The following is a 23251-nucleotide window of genomic DNA, read 5'->3' as shown; positions in this document are numbered from 1 at the left end:
AGATGTAAATCATTTCAAACACATTTACTCATTGAAAATACATTTATTAAACATATATTGTACATAATAAGACTTCATTTTCATCCTTTTCATTGAATATTAAATATTAATGTGAAATAAATCCTAAACTTGTTTCGCAGTGCTTGTGAGTAAGACCCATTTTCGTGCACAGATACACAAATACTGGGACACGCTTGGGCCTCAAGGATACCCCCCCCCCCCTATACCCCTTAATAGTTGGTGTTAGTGCAAGAAAATAGAGGGAGGAAGGCTTCGGACCAGTGGCCTGGAATGGGCTAAGCCTCAGCTCCTTCTAGCCCATTTCCTGACCAGCCAACAGTTCTGCATCTCAACTATAACTACTGGGCTTCTGGCTGCTGTCCCCAGCAAATGTAATCAATTTTTATGCCATTATTGATGCTTCGCAAGGCAATTTAATTTGGTCAAGGGGTAGAGTGCCGTAGTCGGTTTCTATTTACGCCTGAAAATTGATGTGCAAATTAATTGGGAATTTTTGGCTGATTTAGCCTGGCGAAGGAAATGGCTTCCGTTTTTGTCTGGTCTGCAGATCGAGTCAGCCTTTAAATGGGGGCGTGGCTGGAATGTGGTTGGGAAATTTTTGATCCTACCGATGACAGTGGGTAACTTGAAACCAAGTGTAGGCAGGGAAATCTGAAAGAAATGTATCAAGAAGCTGAAATAAAAAAAAATTAAAATTGATTATGATTAATCAATTAAATTAAATAATATATATAATATAAATCAAACTTATATTATTATCTAAAAACTAATATTTCTGTTCCGAAACGCATAAAAAATTCGAGATATGTTAATATCGCACTTTGCGCCTTGCTTTCATTAGTCCTATGCGTGTAAATGTGTACGTGTCCTTTTTCGTCCTCTGACCAAGCGAAATGTAGCAGTGTTTGTCTGCCTGCCACATTTGGCATTAAACATGTGTGTTACCCATTTTTGTATTTTTATCATTAACGATTTTGTATGCTAAAGAAGAATCCTTTTGTTTCAGCTTGAACCCTTCAGATATGTGTCTCTGCTTTTGCTTCTGTTTCTGCAGCTGTAATTGTATCTGTGGGTCCTGCGAGAGTCCTTCGGAAAATATGTATATATGGGTTTTTTTGCGCTTGTGTGTCCGTGTGTGACACATTTGTTTCCTTTTATAATTATGTCAGCTGCAAGTATTCCTCCTACAAAAGAGTTTATCAGCACCATAAAGACACAAGTGCCTAATGGCTCTGTCCCCTCAACGCTGTGAGTTGGGATTTGTTTTGCTTCGGGAGCTGAAATTTTCCCATCCAACTAATAAAAATGTTAATGAAGGATGTGAGGAAATGGCAAGACTTCGGCTTTAATAAATGCAAGGAAATTTGACAGACTTTTTATGCTGAATTAAATACCAGGAGATGCATAGGATATCTCTTTTTCCTTCCGCTCATTTATAATTTATATACTTATTCTTGATTGCATTTCTCTACTGCTCCATATTCCTTAATGAATATTTTAATACCCGCCATAAAATGTCCGTTATTTTGCCGCCATCTGCAACAATCAGCACACCACACACACACATACACATTCAGACGAACGAGTATATTAAGGATTCGCAGTGTTTTCTTATCAGAGGCCTTAATCCCCGATGGCCACGCACATACACCACATACACACACTCACGCGGACATGCGGACGGATTCCATTAGCATAAAAATGTCATAAATAAGAAGCACGCTTACTCGGCCCGCACTTATTATCCTCCTACAGAACCGGGGGTTGTTCTCAAATTCAAAATGGCGCCGCTTTCTTATTAGAATCGCTTAGGGGCGGAGGTTGTTCAGCCGGCAGCATCTTGTTGCGTTTTTGGGGGTGAGTTTTCGCATACCGAAACCAAGCGCAAAAACCAGTTCTCAGACCCTTACCCCTCGACCATGCCACGCCTTTCTTCTACTTTTTAATGCATAGGTATGGGTGTGTGTAGATGTGTGCGTGTGTGTGACTGTACCGTATTTGCTGGTCGAGAGTCTCGGAGGCGGCCAAGATGACGTGTTCTAATTGATGTCGCCACGAGGGCTACAAAAAGGATTCCGCATCCGGGCATTTGAATATTGATTTTCTACTGCCACCACCCCCCTCCCAAAGTTTTTGGGTGGGCAGGAGGCTGTTCATTAATTAAGCTGACTTTGACGAGGGGAAAGTTTCCGCACAAGGCGGCGAGATGCCGGAATAGTTGCTCCGTCCAAGGCAGATCCGTAATGCGTGCGGTCGAACATCAAAAGTGGAACATGAAAAGCACTCGGCCGTGGAGTATGTGCGCCCAAAACCACCCACCAATCCCCCAAAGCAGCATGCAAATTGCGTGTGTCCCACCTAAACGCCCCACTTTGCACTCAGAGAAATATTTCTTTAAATGCAATTCTGTAGCGAGAATATGTTCCAATATGATAGCAAATCTCACTCTTTTCTTTAATTATGATAAAAAATCGAAAACAATTGGAAAATCCGAAAGGATCCTACAAGATGTTGATATTTTTTAAAAGATTGCTACTTATATTTAAAGGCTGATAATAGATGTTACTGATATTTTTTGTGAGTGTCCCCCCATTTCGGCCTTCCACTTAAGCGAAATTGAAGCTGGGGGCCTCTTCTTGATGGTTGCGATAAATCATAAGCAAATAGTTGCAAAAAACTACCAGTCGACAAAATGTTATGTACATGAATGTATTTAGAAGCCAAGCTAGATGCGACTTTCATCCTTTGCCATTTCCTGGCCCATTTACCCCGTTTCTCCCACTTCGGCCACTTCTGCCACCGAAGCTTGGCTAAAACTTCTTGGAATTTGCTGCTGCAAATAGTTGGAGTCTCCTCCTGCCGTATCCCCTTTCACTCCACGTCTCCGGAATATTTATAAATGAAAATTCCAACAAGAACATTTTCTATTAAATTTCGCCTCCCTCTGCACGAGAAAGTTTTCTTGCCAAGGCCCTCCGTTTGAGTTTTTGGTTTTAGGTTTGGGTGCCGAGGCCAAAACAGTTTTCGTTTTATTGCATTACATTATATACGATTCGTATGTACACATAGATATATACATATATATATATATATATATATATATAGGTTCTTTTTGCTGAGCAAACTTTTTGCTTTGGCAAAAGTTTCTTGCGAATAGAGCGAGACGGAGCGGACCCATTCAGGATCTCCCATTACTTTTCAGCTGCAAAGTAAAAGTTCTTAGCAGCACCTCCATCCCGATGGCCGCCCATTCCCATGGCCATTTACCAAATGTGCCAACTACTTTTTCTCAAGTACCACTGCGGGACATTAAATCCGGCTACGTGCCTCGTCCTGGCCACTGCCGGATTGTTGGATTGTTCAACTGTTACTGGAGGTATTATGCCATGACCGAAAGTTTGAATAGTTCTTCTGCAACACACGAATTGTGTGGAAGTTGCGAAAGGATGCCTCCCTTGTTTGCCACTGCAATTCGTTTTTGGCCCCAACTATTAGATAAGGCTCGACCCTGCCATTACTCACAGCTAGTCTTGGATGCTTCCACTTCACTGCAACTGCGACACTGCGAGTGTGCTCCTCGAAGATGCTCTTTCCCACACGGAGGCGATTCCACAACTGGACAGCATCCGTTCCCACAGGCGAAAAGAAGGAGGCTGTTCGAAGGAAGGTTCCCAAAAACCCGCCTGTCCGGTTGCCGGAGAAAAGAGTTGAAAAGCTGCCCAAAACAGTGTGAGAAAATCTTGGTCAATTTGACCTCTGACCACTAGCAGGGAAGATAGCTTAAGGGGTTGGAAAAATTTTAAGATGCTGTATGACTCAAGGTATCACATGATTTCTCATTTCATTTAATATGTTAAATGGGTTTTTATTTAAATATAATATTAATAATATATATAATATATCATATTTTGGATTTTCCAATCGATTGTTGCAACCCTCAAGTCAATGAGACGTCTGCTAAGATATTTGAGGGCTCTTAGTCCCGTTCCATGATTTCAGAATAAAGTATGATATTCAGTTGTCCAATATTCAAGGAACAACCACAATGACCAGCTCCAAGAGCTCTTCGTTCCGAAAATTTATCAAATTGGGGGTTGGATTCTACGCAAACTCGAGTCCGGAGTGCGGGTGGAAATGGCTTAGAGGGTGGGTAGGCTGGCAGGCGATAAGTTTTTATGTCTTGAGCTGATGGTGTTGAAAAGTTTTTGTGAAACTAAACACAGAATCTCTCCCGCCCGCCCACAGGAAAAAGGATATAGTTCGGGGGTTGTTCGCCAGGAATATGGCCGCAGCAACTTTTATGCGGGCGGGTGCGAGTGGGTTTTAATGAAAGAGTGTACATACATACAGAGCTGGAATCCCGAACCCCAGGAACGTTTTCTTCAAGGAGCCCGGGCTGGAAAAAGGGTTGGAAGGGCACATCCTTGCCGGACACGGGATTGTCAGAAGTTGGATATGCCGTTGTGCATAAAAGATAATGATGTTGCCTTAAACTTTTGGGAATAAATAATAGTTGTAGTGACCGCCCTCTGCCCCACCGCTCCCCTCTGCAGCCGCCCATCCCGCAGGCACAATGTCCTTGTTTCAGTCTGGCTGTAAGCTAAGGTTATTATCTTTCAAGTTTTCAAGCCCCATGTGGAAGTGCCACAACAGGAGCAACAACAACAACAAGAGGCGAGCCGTAAAAAGGGACGGGACCCAAGGCCTTAAGCTTATAATTAATTGCATGTTTGGTCGAGACGAAATAATCCTTTGTACTGAAATACACCCGACCCTGGCATTCTCACATCCAGTCATCCTCGCCCCCTCACATCTTATGTTTGCCCATGCGTGTTTTTTGGACCCAAGCCTCCCTCTTTCGAGGATAGTTCGAGCAGCGCCCCAAAGTTTGTTACACGCCTTTTGGGAAATTTACAGGCAAATGAATGTTATCATAACTCCCACTGCTCCCCAGGAACCCCAACTCCGAAGGCCTATCCACCTACCAGTGACCAGCTTGTTCAACTGTAAAGAACTATGCTGTACAACATATCTGCCACTGCCTCATACACAATGATTCGTATGTGGCATCTTCTCGAGGACCCCCATTTCATCCGCCCGTTGCGGTGGCAGCCCGTTGGATGTTTCAAAATCATATTAAAATTGATGAATGAGCCGCTAATTAACGAAACGCCGACCCGTCAAACGGAGCTAATGCAGCCTTTGTGCCTCTGATTTAAAGTGATCCATTTGGGCAGAAGTCGTCCCGACCTTTATGGATATTAATGACGCGCTTTTGTGCGTGGGATTCGCTGACTAATCAGCTGAGATAGATCTGTCTCCCAGTTAGATAGCACTGGAAAAAATCATACCATACTTCAGCTAAAGCTTACGTCTTAGGCAGAACATGTATATATATAAAATATATTACAAGTATATATTTTTAAAATATAAATTTCAATATATATGTAAACCATGGTGAGTAGTTTCTGTGTTTAATACAAAACTCCAGTTCCTTTGGTCACTTTTTGCTCAGTGAGTTGACAGTAATCAAATCAGATTTCGGAAGTTTTGAACTTATTCTTGATTGTCCTCGCAGGCTCGGAGGTACATGGTCCTCCTGCTCATCTCACGCCCCTTGGCAGCTTTCGGCTCTATCCTATGACAACAAGAAGCTGGAAAGATCGAGGAGGGCAGGCAGCCAAATGACAACAATGGCCAAATTTTAATTGAAAACTTTAATTTGGCAACAGAACGAAGTTTGCCTGGAAAAGCCGACCTGCAGGGTGAGGAACTGGAGTCTGGATACTGGATTCTAGAGTCTGCATCTTGGTTGAGGTTTAGGTTTATTTTGTCGCTGCCGTTGCCATTGCCATCGTCGTTGTCATTGCCCTTGGCTACGTCTTGTGCAAAAAGGAGCAAAGGATCTGGGGCTGGGGAGGAATTTGCCAACAATAAAATGCCGAAATAAAACAAGAAATTCAGCTCGGTGTGTGCGCTAGAGTGTATTTACTTATGGCCAGACAGCATCACTCCTCCTGACTGTGTGTGTGTGTGTGTGTCTTCTGGATGTTGTCCTTCGCACGCTTTGGTCCTTGTGCATCCTTGTTTCTTGCTCTTGATTTCTTGTTGCTGCCTTTCATGGCTGCCTTTGCCTTTGCCGCTGCTGCATTGTTCAAATATATGCACATGTCCTTCTGCCTGTCAGCCAGATCCTTTTGCATTTATTTCCAGCGCTCTTATTTATTTATAAAGCCAAGGCTCGTAGCTGCTCTGAATCTAACTGCTTCTTGTTGGGCTGCCATGTAGCTGCCATGTTCGGTTCAATTGTTTGCCATTCTTGGCCATTGTCTGGACATCTCCAGTGTCCATTCTGAGGCCCCCCATCTCCAGTGTTCATCTCCATCTCCTGCTCCAACTTGGCCTTACTCTTTTGTCTGCGCAGAGTGTGTGATTCTTGTTCATCTTTTGTCTGGGGCCCATTTGAAATTGATTTCTGAATTATTCACAAATTTGCGCCAGTCCTGCCTTCGTTTCGCCTCAATTGGCAGCCTCGCATTAGCCAATAACTTTGAGCGCCACTCGCCCACATCCTGCATGTCCTGGCCATAAGTCATCGGAGGCCGCCTCCTTCTTGCCGTTGGCAGCAGCTTGCTGTTGATTGCTCCATCGCCTCTATCGCCTCCACAGCTTCTCCACTCCTCTGCCAGTTCATCAACTCAAATTTTATGCATTTTAGATGAGTTTTCCTCACAGTTTGTTTGCAACAACAAGAAAAAACAGCAAGAAGGAACATTTTGTTTTTCGTTGTTATTTTTATGCAACTTGATGAAAAATTTTCAACATCAACATCAAGTTTGGGCAAAATGTCAATGGGGTGCCTTGCCTTGGCCAGCTTCTCTTTCTCTGCAGTTTCGAAACTCAACCCGTTCGCCCAAGCCTGGCAGCATTTTGTGGCCGGATAAAAACAGGAGCGAATTCTTCAAAAATATATATGATTACTATTTCAAAACATATATAACTATAGCATTTACAACACACCTATTTGAAATGTTTAACTGATACAATATTAGTTCCCTTATTTCCATATTCTGGCGCCCAACAAATCCGCTCCATGTCCCCCAGAAAATTCATCAACTTTTCTGCATTTTTACTAATTTCAACAGTTAACTTCCTTTGGTTTTCATAGTTAACTTTTACCAGCATCGAAAAATGTTGTGCCTTGGCAAAATTTGAGCAGAGCCACGGAGAAAGGCGGCCGAAGGATGTGGAATATCGGGAGGTACTTTGCAGGAGCGGAGCTCGAATTTTCAACTCACAAGTTCAATAAAAGTTTCGACGCTCTCGTCCTTGTTGCAATTTTATTTGCTGGCTGGCGAAAATGCAATTTCCAGAACATGGCTTTTCCGTTCTCAGCCTCCTTGATGCTGCCGCTGCACCTAAGGCAAGAATTTTCATCCCGTGGCAAATTGCATAAAAGTGGAGCATGCCTCGAGCGGAGCCAAGCAAAACAGTGTCCTGGCCAAACTCCGATGCAGAACTTTGCTTTTCTTAATTTATTTTGCTCACGAGCTGGGCGAATTATAATTACCAGCCAACCCACCGAGCAACAAACAGCCAGTGCTGCATTTTGGGGATAGTGTACTGAAAGAAATCGTCAAGGCAGTTGTTTTCGAATATTATATACTAATAAAAAGCAGTGTGTCTTTAAGTATTGTATTATATTTTCTATAGAAATTCTTTTCGAATATTATATATTAAATATAAGTAAATCGCTTTACTTATATTATATTTATTATAGAAAATATCCAATCTAAGTGTTCTTTTCCACTGTAACTCCAGTCCAGGTTGGAGTTTCATTTTGGGGTTCGCCAGCTCGATTTATTGGCTTGGCTGGCGCCGAGTTCGATATTAGTGGTCGGGGCTCTCAACAAATTGTGCAGTTAGGCAAACGCCTTCCTGCGGAAGGACGAACAGGACGAGGAGGTCGCGCGGCGGGACAGCCATAAATATTAAATATGATACTTTATGCACTGGACCTGCTGCTCGAACGGAGCTTGGCGGCTACTGCTGCTGCTGCAACTTATCAAATATTCCTGGCTGGCAATTGGCCATCATCTCTGGCGCTGCCTTGGCCACATCCTTGCAGGATATCCAAAGCGTGGCTGAATGAGCTTCATTTGCTTGCCCAGATACGCGCCGTATTTTGCATAACAAACTTTGAATGGGTCTGCGATGGGATGGAGCTATCCGGAGCGGAGCCCCAAAACTAATTAGTCGCGTAGTCCTAGTCGCATCGCCTGGTGTCCTGTAATGGCAAAGGCAAAGGAAAGAGGTCCTCGAGCGAAGACACGTGAGCTTGCTTTAATATTAATAGCTAATTGCGACCAACTTGTCTTTGGCCTCTACGGATAAGGGATATTTCGATTACATAGCAAAGGTATCTTTCAATACACATAAGTTGACTAGTTTTTTGTCAATTTCTAGTTTAAAGCTTTCCTATCGAGCTAATTTCTGGTATTTTAAATTTTTTTTTACTTTATATAACCATGTGTGATATTCCAAAAATTGTTCTTTTCAGCCTGCATAGCAAATCCACTTGAAGTTCCATTTGATTCTCTAGCGGAAGCTGTCTCAGTCCTGGCAGGAAGCTCAGCCATGTCGCTGCTCCTTCCACAGATTCATTCGGGAGGTGGAACTTTGTAGCTCATTAGAATATTTTCTGCCCAAAAACTTTCCGCAGCTAGAGAGACGGCATCGAAAAGGACAAAAGAGATAGAGAGCAATTGAATGGGGCTAGTGAGGAGGCAAATCATGCATTTATTTATGGAGCAAGAGTAAAACGAGTGAAACGAGAAAAAAACGGCATTCTTTGTTGGCATTCCATTTAATTGGTCTACGAGTTGTTCCTGTCGAGACTTTGGACCAGCATATCCCGCTCCTCATCCGGGAAGTTTCCCAGGCTCCGCACTCATTGTATCTGTTGGCCGCTCTGCATCTTGCAACTGGTTGGCAGCGGCTGGGACCTGAACTGGTCCTGATGGTCAGTAACCTCTGGCCCAAGAACTGCAAGTTCAGCTTCCAAAAAAAAAGGGTAAAAACCTCCGAAGATGCTGCGCAGATTTCTCAGATTTTCTCATGATTTTCTTTGCTTCAAATTGGTCAGTGGCAGGACTTGGACGGGTCAAAGGATTGACGGGCATCTAAGGGTGGTTTTTAACGGACAGCTTGGCGGAGGTATCTTTACCTTGTTGGGGTGTGTAAAATGCTTGACACGAATGTTTTCGAAAGATGGTATATTTTAGTTGAGCACCTGTCTGTCATTACAAGATTTAAATTAAAAGATTTTATAAAATCAATGACGACACATACACTTTGGATTTGTAACTCACAAAAACCATTATTAGATTGTTTGTATATAGAATTAGTTATTTATAACTTTAAGCAATTTTAAATATTGCATACCTTTTAAAATGTACAGAAGGACTCCAATTTTAATAATATTTTAGGCATTCAATATTCGCTCAGTTTCCATTAAACTCTTTCAGTTTTTTGTGTTCGCTCAGGATTTTTCAATTTCGCTCCGTTTCGTTTGCGTTTTAATAGTAGCGCCCTCTGTTGTTTGGCTTCCTCAACAAGTTCGGATAAATGGTTAGAGGGTTCAGCTTTCAACCACCAGGTGGTGGTTCTGCGGATAATTAAGTTATCCAGGAGTGAGAGAGCACTATTCTCTTGGCGAATGGATAAAATGAAACCATATTTGTTTATTCTGTAGGTATTTATTATTATAATTTGAACATTATTTTTTGGTACAGCAACATATTTTAAAATAATTATTAATTATTATTGAATTAATCACATTTAATTTTTAACACAAATAATTTATGAATATGCTTTAACCAAATGAAATTATAAATAAAATTATTAATAAACTAGTTATGTTTACAAAGTTTGCTTAACTTTTGTTATTTTTTTTTAAATTTATCATATAATGAAGAATCAGTTTTAAATATCTTGCTTCTTGAGAGGTACTCCCAGCCAAACCGGATTGAATTTTATAAAAATAGCTTAGCAACAATTAATTAAAAGTACCCGTTGACCTCTCTGTTCCTGTTATATAGCCCGACCATTTCACGAAATCTCTTTTTCCACGTTACCTAGCGAAAATCTTATTGGTGAAGGCGAGCCAAGGCGACCTCAAGCCAAGTCCTTCGTTTCCACCTTTTTTTGCAATCGCGTTCGGTTTTGGCTTCGCATTCGTCGTCGCGCAGAAAAAGGAGGCAGAGATATAAAATAAATTAAAAGAAAGAGCCAGCAGCAGGACGAAGCCGCGAAGAAGAAGAGAGAAGGTCCTGGGCAAGAAGCAGGAGCAGAAGCACGAGGCAGGCCAAAGCAAAGCAAAGCCAAGCAAATGCTTTGCATTTTTAAAATAGAAAAGGGGCGGAGCACATTTAAATGTGGCTTGGTTTTTTTTTCGCCGGCATTCCTCTTCTTCATCGTCCTTGTCGTCCTTTTTTCACTTGGCTGCTGCCACTTACTCTGCAGTCCAATAAGACGAGGCCAAGGCAAGGAGGCGAGCGACAGAGACGCAGATAGAAACTAGTTGGAAAAATAGGTGAGATGGGGAGAAAGGGTCCTGGAAATGGCAGGACGTGCACTTAAAAGTATAAAAGGCAGCAAAAGAAAATTATCAAACGAAAGCAAATATTAATGTCAGTTAGTGGGAAGGGGGAAAGGCAAATGCAAATGACAGCTGGTGGAATGAGTGCGAGAAGAAGTGGAAGTAGCAGAAAAAGGACCCAGTGACAAAATGGCACTTTGAGGGCACGTAACGATGGTTGAAAAGGATATGAAAGAATTTTCGCAAACGTAGTTAGTTCGGCTGGACGGTTGGTCTGCTGGGAAGTTGGGCAGTTAAGGTGGTTGGTTCAACAGCCGCTTGTCTGATTCTCGAAAGGACCAAGCCCCCAAGGACCGAGGACCAAGGACCAAGCGAACGGCACCGGACTGCATTCATTTGTAAATATTGTAGCCTGCAGGATACGTATGCAAATAACATTAAGAGCATCGCATAGAAAAATGTAATTTCACTTGATTTGCTCAAAAATGCAAACAGAGACGAGGAAGCACACACATACACACACACACACATAGAAACCGAACACACACCGACACGAAGGACACGTACACGGGCAGACAGATAACGGGCCATAACATGGTAGAAAGTTAAACGAAGATAAGAGCCAGAAGAAAGGAAGGAAGGAAGCAGCGGCAACAGGAAAAAGTCAGCTCCTGACAGGATATGAAGCGAAGGACGAGGGGCCAGCCCAGCTGGAGGCATTCGAGGACATCGAGGAAGTAGGCAGTTACTTCGATACGACGACTGGAGCGGGAAGGGAGCAAATGGAAATCGTTAGGGTGATACATAAGGTCATCTCAACAAGTGTTAATTCTTAAGCAAATCGCAAAGAAGCTGCCTTAAAACAATATTTAACAAACCTCTACATTTTGTACTGATGAAGTGAAATAACAAAGTACAAATTATTGGTAACTTAACATTGTATTTTACAGATTTTTAAATAAGGTGAATATGATCATAGAAACTTATTTAAAAATTAGTGGTGATTGAGTGCTTTTTTAAAACGAGCTGCGTCCGTAAGTTTGCATTTATTTTCATGTTTTTATTTCTCTTGAGATACCCTTGTGCAGTAACAGCCTACTTTCGAGTATTCTGAGCCTCATCCCCCTCGAAGTCTGGCCTGGTGTCTGGCGAAGCTAGCAACTCAATCGTGGCTGCTGCTATACGGGTGTCCTGCTCCTCCTGCTCCTTCGCTGCCTGCGTGTCTATGGAAATATCTTATGGCTGACATCTACGAACATCGTCGGACAACAATCGCATATTCACTGCAAAAAAAAAAATAAATGTAATAAGTTTAGACTTGTAATAACAAACACTCGAAGAACTTTTAATACTCATTACGTATAATATTTATTTAAATAATATACATAATATAAATTTAAAGCAAAACCATTTCTAGGATAAATGTTTATTGTTAGCTTGCTTATATCTAAGTTTTCTTTACGGTGCAGTTGCACACACTTACAGTTGGGTGGGCACACCGACACAGAAGCAGACAGTCGGCCTTTGGCTTACATTTTAAGTGTCTGAGGCCTCAATTGCTTTACTGGCTTTTCGACTGCCCAGAGAAACGATGGCGATGGCGATGGTGATGATGATGATGACGACGATGATGGGCTAAAGTCTGGGGGGAATGGACAGGTTGAGGATGAGGATGGCTGATGGCTGGGTTATGCAACCAAGGCGGTGAGTCAATGGACTTCAACTCGTTCACGTTTCACTTTGCCTTGGCCCGCTGGTCGTCCTTTGGTCCTTTTGTTGCACATTTTATCAGCGCTTTAACGTTCAATTCAATATAATGACTCCCCTATGCATAAAATGCCCGTTGCACGAGGATTGGGGATGACTGTCGAGGAGGTCCTGGCAAGTGGAACGTCTGTGTGAACGAGCACATACTTTTTATGGCGCCATCGAGGGCTGGCAAGGATGTGGAGCGGTACTGGGAATCCTGAAGCCGTCGACTTAAGGGGAAGATTTTAATTTGCATTCGTTTGCTTTCGTTTGCAGGGCTTGCAGGATGTTGTTGCTCCTGGATGCCTGCCAGCCTATATTTAATCGTTTTTGCAATTTCTCGTGATTTTCCCCAACAGTTTTGTTCCGAGTTTGGGGTCTTCGTCCTCGACGAACTTTTGCTTGGGTCCGGGAAATTGTTAAGTCGCCCATAAATTTGACTTGTTCTTGCAGTTTGGGGCTTTATGGGGCACCCACTGAGGCTATTTGCATAATGGTTTATAGAAAAGACAAAGCCGGGGCTTCGGATCTGGGGCTCTGGTTTGGGTTACCGGGTTCTCCGGTTCTCGGGTTCCTGGGTTCTCGGTTGCTGGACAAAGAACACGGCACAATGCCATCCAATGCCCGGGTTGATTTTCCTCGGTTTTGTTGTGGTCTATATCGCCCACTCTAGCCCGTTTCGTTTCTAAAACCGGAAAACGAGTGGCTTTAAGGGCTCGCCTCCTTTGTCCGGCATCCTTGGCTCGAAGTTAAAACCATCAACCACTTAAAATAAATTAAGGCGACGCCATTTTCCTTTCGCCCCGAGAGCATTCAGCAAACAACCCCGAGCTGAGGACCAACGAGCAAGGACCAGGACTTGCAGGATACACAGACACGGACACAGGCACAGATGCGGACACACATCCCTGCTCTACCCCCAAGATGATGGTCTCCATGCGCCGTGTTGGCCATTACTTTTTCCAGCTTTTTCATTTATTTTTATATTTCTCCCCGTATATATGTATGTATAGAAACCCAAAGGGATCCTTTTTGCTATTAGTTTAGCAAGAGCTGCAGGGTTGGTTGTGGGCCCTGTCAAGTACAGTTTCGTATTCTTCTGCTTAAGCATAACGAATGTCCTCGCCGGGGACCACTGCCACTATGACTCCCACACTTCCATACCCATACCCATTCCCATTCCGGCTGCCACTTTTGGCCAACATAGTTGGTCGGACAATTCCCAGGGAGAGAAACGTCCTGGGCAAAAGTAATTTTTTACTGTTAGTTAAATAAATGCGAATGCGAAGCAGCTGCAGCAGCTGGCACCGCAGCTTCCCAGGACCCTGGATCCAGGACCCAGGATTCAGCATCCAGGGCCCAGGACGAGGGCGTTAAAAGTTTCCACCATTTACTTGTGCCGCATCCTGTTCGTCCTGCCAGCCTTGTTTCACTTTTTTCCTGCTGTGTTTTGCCGGCATTTCTTTGGGGACCAGGACGTAGAGCATTGCCTTGTCTCGCTGGCTGAAAGACGGAAAGTGCCAGGACCCCATCTCCGCCTGGCTCGCTCCCACTCACTGGCTCAATGGCTCCTGCCCGACGGCCTGGTTGGCAAGATAAAAAATTAGTTTGGCGAACAAGATGAATGCCTTTTGCTGATTAAAATTGCGCAGCCAGCGAACCGAAGGGCGGAAAAGGCAAAGGAAAACAAGGACAGCTCTTAATGAAATAATATGCGAAGGAAGTTAAAACTATACGCAAACAAATGCTGGTTATTACTCAAGCTTTAAGTCGTTTATTATATTATATTCCCGTAGTGATATATATATATATATGTGTGTGTGTTGATCTGTTTTCCGTGGCACTCATGATTCGCCAGGTATATCCGCTGTACACCATTATTGGCCTGAAACGAATTAGAAACCGAAAATACGTTAGAGAGATGCCAGCAAACATTTGCGATTCGACAATGGAGCAACAATTAGAGTAATATTCAAATCGTAAATCATAAATGAAGCGATGGGTTGGGGCAACTGAAGGGTCCCGACCCTGTCTGGCCAATTATTTGGCCAATTGCGAACAATAATTTCCACGCAGGACACCTGATGGCCACCGCAGTGGGTCATCATTTTGGGTGAAAGGCCGGGTGGTGCGAATTAGTCGCGTGGCGAGGGCAACAGTTGAACGGTCAATTTTGATTTACCATAAATAAAGCTTAATTGAATTATTGAACGGAAAACAGAAGAGAGCGCGAGCGGCACTCAACTGTTGCTTCTGACCCCCGTGATTCTCCAGTGGACCGGACTGGACTGGACTGGACTCGCTGGTCGTCGGTTGGGTTGTGCTCCATTTAAATATGAATTAAACCAATTTCGAGTCGATTAATGTCGACGGCTCTCCGCATTCGATTTCGTCTTTTTTTCTCTCTCTCTTTCGCGAGTGCACATTTCAATTTGTTTTTTATTTTTTGGCTGCAATTATATTTATTTTTGGGGTTCCCCAACCTTTCCCTCATTTCAGCTCGATGCCACTGCATTTTTTAAGCGTTTTTTTTTTTGGCTACCCGGCACTTTCGATTTCGCTGCCGCATCGGCACCCGGCGCCCAGATTCTGTGTTTCGGATGCGTATGCCGGGACAGGATCCGGGGAGCCGGGTAGCCGGGACAGTCCGGCTTATTAATGCGTGCATTGATGGAATACGCACACACCCATCCAGCTGACCCACACACACGGACACATGCGTAATGCAGGCGGTGCCACTTTGTTTTTTATCCGTCGTTTTTATTTTTTTGGGAAAAACCCAAATAAAAATTGCATATTATGTAAAGAGCGGCGGCGGTGGCATTGCTGCTGCTGTTGTTGTTGTTGTTGTTATTATTGTTGCTGGTGGTGGGGCGCGCCCGAAAAAAAGTGTACAAAAATAATTCTGGGTGAAGGACGAGGACACTGGCCAGCCGGCGGGTGCATCCTCCACCTCCTCCTCTGCTGCTGCTCGGCATACGGGGCGTATGTGCGATGCTCGCTCATTTTTCTCGCTTTTCCTCATTCCCATTGTATGTTAAGCGATGGCTGATGATGGGTGGGTCACTGTCGGTTGGTGCACCCGGGGTAACCGGAGTCCGGCGTTTCCGCATGCATCATCACAGCTGGCAGACGAGCGGCAGACACCGGGCCACCTACCCGCCCAGTGTTCCAGCACTACCCCACTCATTAAGTGCAATAAACTGTGGACGGGAAAACAGAAATTAACTCCCACGCCCAAGGACCCAATTGGCACGGCAATTGTTTGCGTAAATCGCTTAATAAATTCCTGGGGATATCGAGGCATCTGGATTTATTTAATCAGCATTTAACATCATGATCTGAAGCAACTAAGTCAAATAGTTAGATGAGGACTTTTTCCTGGAAAACTTTTAAAGGGATATTCATTTTGCTGCTATAAAATGATTCCATATAAAAAATGGTTGACACTCCTAATTGATGACATAAATAAAAACGTAAATTGCAAAATCAGTCTTTATTTAAATACACGAATAATTTAATTCAATTAAATGAAAACTGGTAAACGCAAAATTGAAAAGTCAAAGCTCAATAGGTTAAAATTTTTTTTATACATATGTGAACCTTCCATGGAAACTAACAATGAACTAAGTATTGATTTAATATTTAGGATGTGATGAACCATAAATTACACACCATTCTGACCAATAAACTGGAAACTTAAGAGGAAAAAGAATGAAGGACCCTTCATACAAAAGTCATTTCACTCGTCGAATTTTCCACAGCATACTTTTCGGCTGGCGACGTTTTTTTGTAGTTTTTTTTTTGCGAATTCGCCCCGGCGAAAGTATGTGTGCGTGCTGCAGCAGTATGCATTTCGTCGTGAGTGTGTATGTGTGGGTTAATGCGGCTCATACACGTAATTGGCATTAAATTAAACGCCAGCCCCCCCAACCGCCCCCCATTTTCCGTCTGGTGTGAAAAAAATGAATGACCAGCCACAGTCTGGCATTCGTCTCTCCTCTCCAGGACACTTTTAGTTTATTCTTTTTTCGGCTGGCACTCACACACATCCGCATGCATACATACGCATACACATATACATACATACATACATATGAATACGTTTGTATGGAAGGCTGTTGCATCTGCTGCTTATGATAATTGCCGGTTGCACTGCGTTTTCTGGCTCTCCGGCACGTGTCTCTCCTTCAACCGCCCATTCCACCCATTCGGTGGGTTTCTCTTTTTTCGGCTGTTTGCTTTTCGCATATGTGTGTGCGGGATTTTTTATCCTTTTTTTGGCCGTTCATTGACATTGTCAATGTCATTGTTGCCATTTGAGTTGTCGTCGTTTTTCGCTCATTTGCTTTTTTTCCCATTTTTTCGTTTGTATTTTTATTTTATATCCGCACTCTTTGCAGCGCATTTTTATTTTTATTTTATTTAATTGCAATTTGTTTTTTGTTGGCGCGTGCCACTTTTGCAGCGGCGCATTTTAAGTTCTCTTTTTTTTGACACTTTTATGATGTTTACATTATGACGTCACGGGCGGGAAAAGTGTGCTCGTATGTGTGTGTGTGTGTATGTGGAGTGTCCCAATGTTTTCGTTTTGTCCTTTTTGGCTGAAAACTGATGGCAGGTCGAAAATCAGCTGTTTGTCTGCAGTTTAATTGACGTTTAATCGATGATTACTGCATACATTTCATCAGATGGATTTTGTGGGGAGTGTAAATTCATTTTGGGGCAATATTTGGATTGCTCACAGACTGAGAATCTTCATTAATCTTAAATTTGGCTTAGCACTTTTTAATGCAATTATAATTGTTGAACAAGGTTTTAGTAATGCTGTTATATATTGAACTTAAAAGGATTCTTTAAGTGAGGGAAGTCATTTTTAAAGCCTGATTCTTTTCACCTAAATTATAGTTTTTAAAACAAAGCTTTGATATCTTTTGTGTGCGATAAGAATTATAAATAATATTTAGGAAGCGGGAATTTATACTAAACTATAAGGCATAAAAATGGAAATGAAACATAAATTATAAGAAATTCATGAAACTTAAGCTTATATATTATCTTCAAATTTAGTAGGCTCTTAATGCAATTTAAATTGTTACGTGAAAATTAACTAAAACGTCAGGTGCATACACACGTTTGATGTTTAAGTGAAAATGGTAAAAATTTAAGCAGGCGGATGGGGCAAAATTCCCAGGGCTGTGAAACAAAAGCAACAAATTTCCATCACACTTCAAAAATGTTGAATTTCATTTTTCATTTTAATGAATTTGTGTTGTTGCCGCACTGATGTTGTTGACGTTGCTTGTTGTTGCCGCTTCAGGTTGCCGCTGGGCGGGCGCACACGCAAATTACCTTATTTAGTGCACACACATCGCCGCATATAATATAATTTACTGTACATAGACCTTTTTTCCACACATACGAACACACATACACTAGCAAACTGCCATATCACCATGCCGCAGCATGTGTGTGCGTTCTTGTGAGTGTGTGGTTGTGCGTGGTGGGCTTACATTACCGACGTGTCTTTTGTTGTTGCAGTACATAATTTACTCAACTGGTTTTTGGGTTGGCGCTTTTTTCCTCTGTGGCTATCTGTCCCAGTCCCATTGGCATCCCAGGATCAGGATCTCGACCAGGCCCACTCCACAGCTGAAATGCTTCCCTCTAACCTTTATCGTCCTGGCTATTCGCCAGCTTGCGTGTGTGTGGGTGTGTGCATGTGCGTTTGAGTCCATTTTTCAGGATATCTATTGGAACCGGGCGTACTCTACATTTGGCAAGTAATCCCACATCGTTAGAAGATATTTTCAAAGGATATATTTATAATAAGACCCATGAAATAGTTTAAGCTTGCAACAAAATGCCTTTCAAGCTCGTTTCCCTCAGCGGTTCACGTTATTTAAATAAGTATTAGAACTAGTTAATATTTAAATAAGTATCAGCCATTTATAAATCTAATTTCCATTAAAAGTGAGTTATATTTGGATTGTTGGCAAGCAAACTTGTGTGAACAAAATGGTCTGCTAGATCCAATTAAAAGTTAATATGAATAAGAGCAGTGTTTAGAGTAATGGCGTCTTAATTGGAGCAACCCCAGTGTTATATTAATTAAAGCCTGCGAAACGAGATGTTCGCTTATTTGATTTAGCTGCCTCTTCCTGTAGGACTTTCCCGATTCGTTTTGGCTGTCAGTTTGAAGCTTTTCCCCCCAACTTTTTGCCTGTCGGCTTAAACTAAAAATGGTAAAATTTTAAATTAACGACGAGCGCACGCACACAGCTGCAGCTGGAGCGGCCGACACTGACAGGACTCGCAGATCTGATGGGTGTGTGTTAGTGTGCGTGTGGGGCTTTGCTGGCATTTTATGTAATGTCGTCTGTAATTTGACGTTGGCGTACGCAGCCTGCATTTAAAATGAAAATATATATATATATGGCCATACGCTCTGATAAATGTGCAAAGAGATGGGTAATCCGTGCGTGTGCCAAAGCTCCAACTTATGTGTTTAAGTATCTGATGGATAGGAAATGGAAATCGTCCGCAAAAAGTACTATTAATCAAAGGCCTTGAAAATGTTCGAAGGGTATTGTTTAGCCCGAAATCCCCAACAATAATCCGCAGCTGCTTTCGAGGATCCGCGGTTTCTATTATTCACGGCAAAAATAATTGCAACTCCCAGCTGCTTTTTCGTCAAATACACCCAACCCCTGTTGGCGAACAAAAAGGGGTGGAATGGGCTGCAAAGTCTAAACAAACCCTTAAGCTAACGAAAAAAGGGGGTAAGTTCGCCGGTCGGCCATTTTGGATTCGCAGCCCACAGCGTAAAAATGTAAAGGTGAAACCTCGGTTTTCACTTTAAATTCAATTCAATTTCGTTGCGCGGAACAAAAAATAAAAACGTAACAGCCACTGTGTGCAGATGCAAACGATTAAATTGGCAAAATAAAGAAATCACCTTTGCCGCGCTTTTTGCAGCTGCGAAATATTCGTTAGATACAGATACAAATGAAACTCAATATGCGCCATCTTTCGCTTAAATTCTTCCCAGTTTCTTATTATTTTAACTGATAGTTCTTAATGCTGTCGGCTAGCCAACTTAATTATTAGTTATTTTCCGAGCTTTTCCTTAATGCGTTTTTCATTTCCCAACTCATGGGGCATTTTTCCCCGACTGTTATCTCTTGAGGTGGAGCCGATTACCTGATGAAGCAGCCGCGATAATGATGACAATGTCAGCCGGCACAAACAAGGAAAACTTATTAATGTAATTAATTAAAACAAACAGCTTCAATTGAAACGCGACAGTTTGCTCGCCGGCAGGGGGCGTGGCCATGGAAGTGGGCGGTGGGGTTGGGCGGTCGGCAATTAAAGGAGTATTTGGCTGCCCTTGTCCTGCGTCTGCAGGCGACACACATCAAAAGCAGAGGAAGCACACACACATACATCCACAGATATTCTTTCTGACAAGGGATGTAGGCAGTGTTGTCAGGTTTAAACATTTTTTTCTGCTCATAATACATATATGGGATGTACGATATAAAGACCTATGTCTGCCAATAGAAACAAAAATTCAGAAACATTTGTTACATATTTTCATAGCTTAAAACGCAATGGGTATTTCTTAGATAACGTTTTCAATTTCAACGTCATAGTTGCCATATTTTGAATGCTCCATCTAAAACGTAGATATTTCTTAGTTATTAAAAGTCTAAGGATATAAAATTTGTGTGAAGAACAACTGAAGCGAAAATCAGATAGGTTAAACGTGTTTTGCCATTAAAAAGGCCCAAAAGAGCTGAATTTGACGTGAAAAGTGCTGAAATGGCAGCACGGGATGTGGGTGAGTGGCTGGCTTGGATGTTTGCTCTTCACACCACGCGCTCGAAATTTAAATCATAAATCATGAGCTTTTCCTCCACGGCGTTTTTCATGCTTTTGTTTTCCACCTCCCAGCGCCCACCGTCCACCGCCCACTTTCCCAGACCACTCACCATTTTCGCTCAGTGTTTTATGCTGTCGCTCGCTCGCTCTTGCGAGCGCTGCATTTTGTTTTTCGCATTTTTCTTTGGCCAACTGACTCTGGGGCGCTTTTTAGTACGCATAAAAAGAGAAAAAAGAGCCGCCATTTTGTTTTTTCCACTTATTTTCTCATTTTCGTTCGCCCGTTTCACTCGCATATAGAAAATAAAATGCCGCAACATACAAAGGCAGCAACAACAAAAATCGAAATTGCTGCATACAGAAAATGCGATGCTCTCCCCTTGGCTCATTTATATTTCAAAATCCACCCACCCGACGCCACCCCCTGTCCGACCTTAAGCTCTATTTGGGCATTAAGGGTTTTCGCTTGGGTCCTTTGCCAAAAGGGTTTTGAACTGCCTGAACCGCCTGCTCCTTGTTTATCTTTTTATATGCCTTTTTTTGTGTTTTGTTTTTTTTTTTTTTTGGGGAATCGCTCAAAGACCCTAAATTATTCACGCTCCGCAATCTACGAAATTTTCCCTTTTCCTGCTTCGGTTTGGGGGTCCCGTTCTGTGCGGAAGGAGGCAGTCCTGACATGGAAAATTTCGTAATTCAAAATTAACATTTAAGGATGACTTGGAGTTGGCCGCCATTCTGTTCGCCATTTCCCTTGACGCTTTCTCTGCCGTACGGCGAAAAGGATGCGAAATGTGTACACAAAATTAACGAAAAAAGAGAAAAAGCAGCGTGCACAACAAAAAAGGATAAAAACAGTACAGTTGCGACAAAATGCGAATTTTACTTTGCGTCCGTGGCGAATTTACGCATTTTGAGGTTGTTTGCTCAGCCATCTCGCACTCGCCCTCTAATTTGGTTTTAGAAAATGCTGTTTATATATGGGAAAACTGGAATTAATGTCAAGGAGTCCAAGGTTAAACTGTTAGCCATGTTCGTTCTATTTGAATAACCATTTCCAGCGGATTTGGTGGCAAGATGATTTGTTCTTGAAGAAGTATTTAAAGTATAACCTTAAATATGGCGATTTCTTTACAACGAAAAATTTTAAAAAGGAAAATATTCCTAATCAAAGGAATTAAATGACTTCTTTGGTAAATTCTTTTTATTATCATAACTTAAGCTTTATCTAACTTAAACAAATCTAGTCGCATTATTACACCTTTATCATTTAATTAGTTGTGTAACTTTTTTTAAAATATGTGTGTTATTTACAAATATTTCTGAACATAACTGACGAGTCTTACAAACTTTTGGAAACTGCAACTGGCATTAAGTAAATATAATACAATCTTAATTATCATAGCTTTTGAGTTCGCAAAAATAAACCTGAAGCATTTAAATGCAATAGTTCATTTGCCTCGCCTAACAACTGAAATCGATACATTTACATTTTGACTTTATTTTATTCACACTCAGTTTAATTAAATTGTGATGTATAGTGATTTAATGAAAGCATTAAGTGTTTAAATTAAATCAATTAAATTATTCGTTTTTATTATTCATGGTAATATATATTATAAATATATTTAAAATTAAAGGAATTTATTGATAAAGGTAATTTTATACATTTTGCATCCTTGATATTCTTTCTTATTTTCCTTTTCTCTTTTCGAGATGCTTCTGCATCTTTGCCTTCCTTGTGGCCAGGATGCAAACAATTTACGCAATCTGCCATTGCACTTTCTTTGCCCACCACCCACTAAACGGAAACCGAGCGCAAAAGAGAGAGCGTGTCCTGTGAGCGAGAGAGAGAGCCAGCCAGCCAGCCGAAGGATTTCTCTCTCGCCGAGTGACTGAAGAAGCAGAAGAGTTTGAATAAAATAAAATCAAATAATATGCATGGCACAAGAAAAGCAAGGATGCCTTGCCATTCCAGCTCCACAGCCTCCCAGTTTGCAACCCCCCTCGTCCCGGAAAAACTCCAACATCCCCCCCGGAAGTTTCTTGCCCACACACAAACACACAGAAACACACGCACACACAAACTCACATGCATACACTCTCACAATCCGTTCGGCTTCGTATAGAAAAACGTGGCAAAAAGTCGAAGCCACCCACCTGACGCCCCCAATTTTTGCTTTTTTCGCTGGGGAAATTTTTTGTCTTTTTTTAAGCTCCACCTACTTGCTGCTCTGCCATTGGCTGCTGCTTCCGTCGACTGTGAGCAGCAGAAAAAGCAGGAAAAACCAGGCAGCAGCCGCAGCTGCAGCAGCGGCAGCAGCAGCAAACAACAAAAACTGGCTAAAAGGGGGAAAAAAGGCTAACTCGGCACACACAAAAACCCCAAGTACACACACACACATACACCACTGACGCCTTTGATTCTGTGTTGTTTGCTTTTTCACATTTTATTTTTAACATTTATATTTTGCGTGCGTGTTCTATGAACAGGCTTTAAAGGAGCAGAGCGGGGGGTGGCGACGGGCGGTGCACACAAAAACACACACACACACGCAAAACACACACAACCTCGTAGAGGGATATATACTATAGTTAACAGCATTATGAAAAATGAAAACGATTTCCCTTTGCTGCGCTTTTCCTTCGGCCGAGTAGACGCGTCTGTGGTGCGTCTCCTCAATATCACCCAACCCACAATGCACCGAAGAAAACTTCTATAATTTACTATAAGATATCTATACATAGTTGTAAAAATATTAATAAATCCCTATGTCGTCTTAAGATACGAAAACTGTGGTAGAAATCAACAAAATTAAATATTATGAATACAAGGACAATACTCGTCCGTAAACTTTTCTTCTTTAATATAAGTTATACTTCATATTAAATGATCAATTTCATTTACCATAAGAATATATATAATAAATAATATATAATATATAATATATAAGCTTCCCATTTGTACTCTCGTAAAATAAGTCTAATAGATCTATGCTT

General features: G+C 42.0%; 1 protein-coding gene across 1 annotated transcript; it reads right to left on the bottom strand.

Annotated features, from left to right (window-relative positions):
* Positions 1–10873: 10873 nt before the first annotated feature.
* On the bottom strand, positions 10874–11341 carry LOC117142290. Its single transcript, XM_033306177.1, has one exon. It carries the CDS (start codon positions 11339–11341, stop codon positions 10874–10876), a length of 468 nt encoding a protein of 155 aa, XP_033162068.1.
* Between the last annotated feature and the right edge of the window lie 11910 nt (positions 11342–23251).

Source organism: Drosophila mauritiana, chromosome 3R, assembly GCF_004382145.1.
Source record: "Drosophila mauritiana strain mau12 chromosome 3R, ASM438214v1, whole genome shotgun sequence".
Lineage (NCBI taxonomy): Eukaryota > Metazoa > Arthropoda > Insecta > Diptera > Drosophilidae > Drosophila > Drosophila mauritiana.
The sequence above is the reverse complement of the archived record's forward strand: the minus strand, read 5'-3'. Positions and strand labels throughout refer to the sequence as shown.